The sequence below is a fragment of the Sinocyclocheilus anshuiensis genome, unplaced genomic scaffold (genome assembly GCF_001515605.1).
Source record: "Sinocyclocheilus anshuiensis isolate Anshui unplaced genomic scaffold, SAMN03320099.WGS_v1.1 scaffold164, whole genome shotgun sequence".
NCBI classification, from domain to species: domain Eukaryota; kingdom Metazoa; phylum Chordata; class Actinopteri; order Cypriniformes; family Cyprinidae; genus Sinocyclocheilus; species Sinocyclocheilus anshuiensis.
In genome coordinates, this window is record NW_015557128.1 from 1,553,194 (window position 1) to 1,561,541 (window position 8,348).

At 35.1% G+C, this 8,348-nt stretch overlaps 1 protein-coding gene across 1 annotated transcript in view; it reads right to left on the reverse strand.

Annotated features, from left to right (window-relative positions):
- The window catches only part of LOC107677904 (sodium-driven chloride bicarbonate exchanger-like), a gene marked incomplete at its 5' end in the record, with an annotated part of 9,386 nt that extends 1,320 nt beyond the window's left edge, over positions 1-8,066 (reverse strand). The window contains 11 exons of the mRNA XM_016472971.1: positions 390-482; positions 861-925; positions 2,603-2,725; positions 2,946-3,119; positions 3,806-3,874; positions 5,007-5,258; positions 5,337-5,498; positions 6,170-6,283; positions 6,654-6,815; positions 7,605-7,710; positions 7,821-8,066. Of these exons, the coding sequence (XP_016328457.1) occupies positions 390-482; positions 861-925; positions 2,603-2,725; positions 2,946-3,119; positions 3,806-3,874; positions 5,007-5,258; positions 5,337-5,498; positions 6,170-6,283; positions 6,654-6,815; positions 7,605-7,710; positions 7,821-8,066 (1,566 nt within the window). The remainder of the gene's footprint in view (positions 1-389; positions 483-860; positions 926-2,602; positions 2,726-2,945; positions 3,120-3,805; positions 3,875-5,006; positions 5,259-5,336; positions 5,499-6,169; positions 6,284-6,653; positions 6,816-7,604; positions 7,711-7,820) is intronic.
- Between the last annotated feature and the right edge of the window lie 282 nt (positions 8,067-8,348).

Below are 8,348 nucleotides of genomic sequence, written 5' to 3' on the forward strand. Positions count from 1 at the left end.
TTTTTTGTGATTTTTTTTTCAGGCCTATGATCAATCAGTTCCAAAATGAAAAACAAAACCTGTGTTAAATGAAAGAAACAAGCTGATAAAAAGATTGAATCCAAGATTTGGTGATAATAATATACTGTAGTGTAATGAGAGATTTAAAAGCAATTTTTAAAAGGCCAGTAATTTTTGACCAGGAACGCCAAATTAGCTACAGTAAATGATTTTCAGCTTTTAAACTTCAATGTGTAACTCATCCCACAATGCTTACAACCAAGTGACATAAACATAAATTATTCTTTAAATTGTGTGGCTGGTTGCAGAGAGATTTTCTGGCACTTAATGCAGAAGTGGTGTGCTCATACCAAAAAAAAAAAAATATTCATATGAAAATAAATTAGAACCTTTTTGAGTTCAGATCAGTTTTGGAGTTCCAAGTATTTCCAAAGGAGCCTTTGGACATTTCATCAGTAATGTTGACAGTAGAAGGATCATCTCTGAAAATATCCATTAAAAACATCATAAAATCAATTAAATATAAGAGTGTGTGTGCATGAAAACAATCATAAAACACATGATTTTGACTCAACATTGTAATGCAATGGCGAACGCTTTACAATTGCTTATTCCAATGTTTAATAAATGTCAATATTTATAATTTGTCTTTAATTCTACTTGTTGACGTATTTAAGTATTTATTTCATTCTACTTATTTCATTCTTTCTCTAGTGTATATGTACAGTATAAGTATGTTTATAAAAAATACAGAACCCATGGTAAAATCCATGTTAAGTATTGCCCTATTGTTTTTTAAAACAACAAAAACTAGTATTGCTTGCTATTGTGGGAATTAGTTAGGAAAATCTGGTCCATACTTGTAATGTCCCTCCAATGGCACTTGTACGATTCCTTCTTCCTCTGCCAAAATACTTTGCTCCTCCTGGCAGTAAACACAGGGAGAAAGAGCGAGAGAGAGTTTTATTCCCGTCCAGCCAAAGAGAACTTCAGAGACCCTTTGAGATTAAATAACTTTGCTGAAGGACATTTTGGCAGATCGATTCATGTTCCATTTGTTTGGCATGAAATGAATGCATTCAGATACTGAGGTGGGTGAATTGGGGTCTCTCTATAAGAAACGTATCATGGCAATTTTAGCAAGAGTAAAACATGAGATTATGTGCCAGGGGGTCAGAAAGTCTCTGAATGCAGGAAAAACAAACTGCAAAACTGGAGCACAAATCAGATCTCCTCATTAAAGCAGGACCTCAAAAACTCGCCGAAGAAAACCCATGCTTTTACTTTTATTCAGCTTATATAAATAAACTCGAGCAGCAGTCATGTTGAGTCATTCAGTTATACAAACATTGTCTTCCAATTACTAATTACTCGTGTTTTTAGGGGTCCAAACAGTGAAGTATTTGTAGCAGGTCATTATTTGTCCCCTACTTTTTCGCTGTGTGGCAAGAAGTCACCAAATTTTGCATTGAGGTTATTTCACTGGCTAACTTTAATAATCTCAATTATGTGATGGATTAGTGCTGCCTAGCAACCAGAGTACCAAAATATTAAATGTAAGCGCTCAGCGCTGCTGGTCGGTTAAATGACAGATGTGAGATTTTTTTGTTCCTTTTAATAGTTCTTCCAATTCTTCTGCCTGTATTTTTGAGGAATGTTTAAAACATGCAAAAATCTTCTTCTCATGAACTACGCAACTGATTTGCACAAAACTGGGCATGCATGCTATTTGGACATATAACTAACTAAATGTGAAGGAATGGATGACAAATGTGTGCAGAGTTACTCAAAATTTAAAGTTTATTTAGTAACATTTTAAAATCTGAACGGCATTGAAAAAAGAGATGGATTTATGTATGCAATGATTTCTGTACAAATAAATCTATTAAAAATGTATTCTGCTCATGTTTAATATATAAGTAAAAATATGAGTAAATGTTATATCACTAAAATCTGACAGAGGGCAACAAGTTGCTGACGATTTGGCTTAATATACATTATCCTTCAAAAGTTTGGGCTCAGTATGATTTTTTTTTTTTTTAAGAAATTGATACTTTTATTCAGCAACGACACATTAAATTGATCAAAATTGACATAAAGACATTTATAATGTTACAAAACACTTCTATTTCGAATAAATAGTTCTTTTGAACTTTCTATTCATTAAAGAATCCTGAAAAAATATCACCGTTTCCACAAAAATATGAAGCAGCACAACTGTTTTCAACATTGATAATAATCAGCAATGTTTATTGAGCAGCAAATCAGCTTATTAGAATGATTTCTGAAGAATCATGTGACACTGAAGACTGGAGTAATGATGCTGAAAATACAGCTTTGATCACAGGAATAAATTACACTTTAAAATATATTCAAATAAAAAAAGTAGAAGAGACTTCTTTCAAAAACAACCCCAATCTTTTGTCCAGGATTTTATGGATTCTTTTAAAATCCCCGTTCTGATCTTTAATGTCAGGCACATCTGTGCATTTCATTTGTTCTTTCTTCTCTGCTTGGACCTTGCAAATTGCTGCTTGCAGCCACATTACAAGTGCTTATTCACAGTGAGCGTTCTATTTAGATAATAAATGGTAAAGCTCACCTCTCGCTCAGCGTCCTCCAGTTTCTTCTTCTTGCTCTCAGGCATGAGGTCATCGAGCCAGCTGAGATCTCGCTTTGTGAAGATAAAATCCAGCAGCTTCCTAATGAAGACCAGCGCCAACACCTGCCGACAGCAAATCACTAATTCAATTATCACATATTACTCAGAAAACATGAGTTGAAACAGTTAAGAGATGCTTAACGAGGCAATTACTCTAGCAGACACGCTTGGACATGTTTGACCAACTATATGCTATTACTATCCATCTATGATGGATCAAACTAGTTTACACTTGCATACTGTGGTAAATATTAACAATAATATAAAAAAGTTAAGTATGCACCATCATGGGAAAGACTATGGCGGCTCTGGAGGTTTTGATGACCCAGAGGAGAACCAGGCAGCTGAGCTGGATGATGGTGAACAGATGAACCTTTCGGAGTGGAACGTGTCTCAGGTAAATGAAGTCTGGCTGGTGTTTAGCCGGCATCCCGAACAATCTCAAACGATCAAAAAACTAAAATAATAGAAAAAAGGAGAAATGTGTACATTAGAGCAGTGGTTCTCAACCAGGGGCCTCAGCAAACATCCAAAGGGGCCTCGAGATGACTTACTTAAAATAAGCTAAAACTATTATTTTTTGTTTAATTCATCTGTTTTATGTCTTTGAAGAACCAGGATTCCCACAATCTTGGAAAAAGTGGATATATGAGGAAGCCTAATTTTAAAAGTGATTTCTAAACCTGAAAAAGTAATGAAAAACAAAAAATAACTCCATGGGGCATTTTTATATCGAATATAAATGTTTCTAGTTATGTAAAATATCTATCTATCTATCTATCTATCTAAAATATAAAAAATAAAATAAACTCAATTTAATTCAGCTAGTAGTAATAACGATTCAAAACTTTTATTTAAAAAAAACTACTAAAAATGACAAAAACAACAAAATGATTAAAACTTAAAAATTTAAAAGAAACTAAAAGTAACAAAAATTCAAAATATTAATAAAAACTATAATAGTATCTGAATGATACTAAAACAACACTGCTTTGAATAGTATTGTGGACACTGCATTAGAGATTACCTAACATGAGCTTTTAACAGAATAACAGAAAAAAAATAATAGTAATATTTTGGCAAGTTTTATAAAGTTGTAAATGCTTATATACTGTAAACAGACTTCGTCTATAGTGTGTTTACCTGTATTCCTCTCAGTGAAGATGCACCCATGTAAAGGAAAACTCCATACAGCACTGGCATTGGAATAAACTAAGGAATAAACAAAATAAACATTTTCATTACCTAATATTTCACCCTGAGTTCACACCTTAATATAAATTTTAAATTTATAAAAACTTTTGTGCAAAATTCAGTCATAATTTAGTGTTATATGATCATATTGTATAATGACCTCTTACTTTTCAAATGATCAAGTAAAATCTGATTTCTCATGATATGAACCATTTTAACGTACACTTCTAAAATAGCGTTTCTACTGTATAACTCAAACAGCAGAGCACAACGCTAGCAAAACCCATGTTGTGGTTTCGAATCCCAGGAAATGAATGAACTACCCTTATGAAAAAGGAGTACACTTTAATACTTATTATGGAAATAATAATAATAATGCACTTTAAGAGAATATACTTAAGTGTGAACTTAATGCACACCTTAGTGTTAGAACTAAATGTTTTTTTTTTTGCAGACAATTGCTTTAATTTGCCATTCATTTGCAAATGAAAATATGTAATAGTTCAAATTCATATGAAATGCAATTAGCTGAACGTTCGAGTGCTTTTTGACCCACTTAAGTAGCACTTAAGTACAATTTTATATGTAATTTCATGATTACTTTTTTTTTAAACGTGCTTAAAGTGTACTGACTGAATGAACTGATAAATATTTATGTGACTAAAATATACTGTAATTAGTACATATAAAATATACTAACTTTAAATTTAATACTAAATAACACACTACAGTTAAAATTATAATCAAGTACTTTACATGAGCTTTATGTCAACAAATCAAAATAAGTGTACTTTAAAGCACAACAGAAGATTATTAAAAAATAATTATTTAAAAGTGAAACTTTCAATCTAACATTATTAAAGTGTGGCATGCTTTTTAAAAGTGCACATAAGTGTGTTAAGTGTGTTATGTGTTAAGAAACATAGTCATTCATTTTACTCTTTTAGTACACTTAAGTGGCCTTTTATTTTAGTAACATTATATTATTTTTAAATATATACTTTTAAGATTTGAATTAACTACAAGCACACATTTATTATAATTAAGCATGCTTCTTTTTCACAAGGGTGTGTGCATAAAATGTAAACGCATCAGCCAAATGCATAAATCTAAATGCAATTATGGATATCTTGATCACTGAGCTCCAGACCTTCAGCACTGAGGTCATGAATACAGAGCAGCCCATGAGGAGGAAGATCATGAGGCCAGTGACCCGCTGCTCTCTGATCCCGAGGAACTTGGGCTGTTCTCCGGGCGCCGAACACTCGGACTCCAGCTTCAGACTGTTGACGTGAGTGATGGACAGAACCGTCGCTGCCACGAACCACGGCAGCCCCATCAGAGAGCAGACGCCCAGCATCACGCCCACAATGAACAGGTCCAGATGATAGCCACAGCCTTTCTGTAGGAACAAGACGTCAAACGAAGGGTTAACTCATTTCATTCAGACTTGACTGACTGTTTGAAGAAACTAGGGCACCTTGAGCTTGTGCTCCTTCCTGTTGATGATCACAGCTGTGATCTGCTGGTCCATAAAGATGAGGATGGTGCAGAGGAGGGCGGGAACGACTGTAATCACACACGTCCACCACGGGTTCGGACCCAGCGGGTTAATGAACCACCCACGATCATCACGAGTTGGCTGAAAACATAGTTGCAAGACTATAATAAACTTGCAAAAACTATTCTTATCCAGTCTTTTAAAACATATATATATATATATATATATACTGTTAAAGTTAGCATATGGCTAACATAATAAACTTTGAACATTGTTTTTTGTGAAGTTAATTGTACATAACATTGTATATTTCATTGTACAGTTCTTTTTTCACATCATATTTGTAACACAAATTATATAATTTCATATTGTATATTCCTTCATTTATTCCATTGTACATGATAACACTTTGTATATTTTCTAAAATGTTTCATTTCCATCATTTATTCTACTTTTACAGTCCACAATATCTCATTTGTGTTAATTACATTAAAAAATAGATTAAGATAAAAAATAAATGTAGTTAAATTAAATATTAGTGAACAAGAAGGTAATGTGTGAAAAAGTTTGCTGTTGGCTTGAGAAAGCCTAATCTGAAGGTTTAAAATAGTTTGAAAAATGTAAAACTGAAATAGTTTTAAAAACTTGAAGTTTAAAAGACAATAGATAAAATAGAACAGTAGACAGATAGATAGATAGATAGATAGATAGATAGATAGATAGAGCAGTTGCTAGGGTGTTCTGGATGGTTGCTATGCATATCTTTCTCAAGCCAACATCATAATAATTGAAATTGTAAGACATAAACAAACCTTAAACACATTAGGGACCTTCAGTTTGGGGGAAGGCACTCCTAAAATGTAATCCACCAGAACCATCGTAAAAATAGTGATGAAGACTGCAAAGTCACTGATGATGGCTCTGACCTGGAGGTAACAGGATTTAAAGGATTTAGGATTTACTAGGACTTTTAGGGGAAGTCGTGGCCTAATGGTTAGAGAGTCGGACTCGTAACCCAAAGGTTGCGGGTTTGAGTCTCGTACCGGCAGGGATTGTAGGTGGGGGGAGTGAATGTACAGCACTCTCTCCCACCTTCAATACCACGACTAATTCCGAGTATGGGCCACCATACTTGGCCACATGTCACGTCACTTTTTTTCACGTTTTTTACAATTGTTCCCCTCCTTACAACAGCAACAGATACTCCACAGTAACACTAGAGGGCGCCAGAGTTATTTTAGAACAAAGTGCGGCGACAGCGGTGGCTCTCAGACAGACGGTGGGCGGATGATGTACCTTGGTGGGGAAGTAGCGGCTGGTCTTGAATTCTTTGAGGAACGCTGACATGGCCACAGTAGAGAAGAAGAGAACTATAGACCAGAAGAGAACGTCAGGAACGTACGGACCGTGAGGCCCGCAAGCCGACCCCACAAATTCTCCTTTCTTCTCAATGCAGTCCTGAAAGGAGAAAGAGATATAACGGGTTAGGCTAGCTTTTTTTTTTTCTTAAAGTAATAGTTCACTCACAATAACATGAGGGTGCAAATGATAAGCGATTCATTTTGGGGTGATCTCTTTAAATGCTATGCATTACTGAATTTCCAAATCTCAAACACATCTGCTTAACATACTGTTATTTTCACTCTTGCCCATTAAAAGACGAGCAGCAGTAATGATCTTTTAGATTTTATGGTGATTTAACAAATGTAATCCAGCTCAAATTTCCTTAATCTCACTTAACAGTCCCGCTCTATCATGCCACTCAAATGAGACATTTTAAATTGCCATCAAACATAACATGCTTGGAATCACTTTGTTTAAATGTGAAGCAAATGTGGAGTTGATCCAATGCAGGTTATACGACTAAAATAACAATCAGCATTATTCTCAAAATGTCTCATTTGCAAAATATTTGTAATTTGACAATTTTGACTGTTGTTATGTATGTAGTCACAAAATCAGAGATCACCACACTGAAATCACACATAAGTGTTCAAAGTTATGAATATTATGAGTATTTGAGTATTTTGTAAAATTATTCTAAAAGGCTTTTGCTTGCTAAAAAAGTTGAATCTATCAATCAGTTGGCAGAAGGCATGTAGTAGATTGTGTGCGACAGGTTTTTCAGTAAAGTTTTGATCATGTTGATCATTTACAGGCCTCTGAAATTTGCATATAAAATATGATACATTAAAATTATTTGTAAACCAGTCAGGGATTCTCAAAAATCACAAATGCAATTCTGACCTGAACTTCCAGAGCCTCCCAGAAGATCTCCGGAGCTGAGATGTTGTTCTGCTCCCAATATTGAAGAGTGGCATTGCTGGGGTTTGCAGGCTCAATACAGGAACATCTACAAGAACAGAATATTGAGGGTAAAATGCATTTGTTTCTATAATACTAAATCATACTGATCTTCTATACAGCATTGGAGTCTATATTACTCTGGGTCTTTATGTTCACCTGTAAATGGTGAGTTTCTCCAGATTGTTGTTCATATTAATGGGATACGTCTCCCCAAGATGAATGAGCTTCTCCAAGGCCTCATAGATGAAGATGATGCAGATGAGAGAGGCAAAGGCCTCCTCCGTGAAGCGTGTGATGTAACAGACGAGGGAGCTGGCATCAGTGGCCACCAGCAGCAGACAGAGGAACGCCGTCCACAGCCCGATACATGCCCTGAGGGACAGGTACGACAGCCCATATTCCCTGCGAACAAACACACCGCAAGCCACGACTGATGTTAACACAGTATGAAGCTTACACGGGCCGTATGTAGTTTGAGTTACTGGACAGTTTGAAGAGAGATTTCAAGTCTGAAGGGATGTAGGCCTTGGTAAGAGTTTACTAAGGTATCCTGAGTGGTTACTAAGCAGTTTCTAGGGTGTTCTGGATGGGTTCTAGAGCACTGCTATGGCATTCTGGGTGGTTGCTAAATTATATAGATGATCCAACGAACAAACGGATGAACAGACAGATAGATAGATAGAT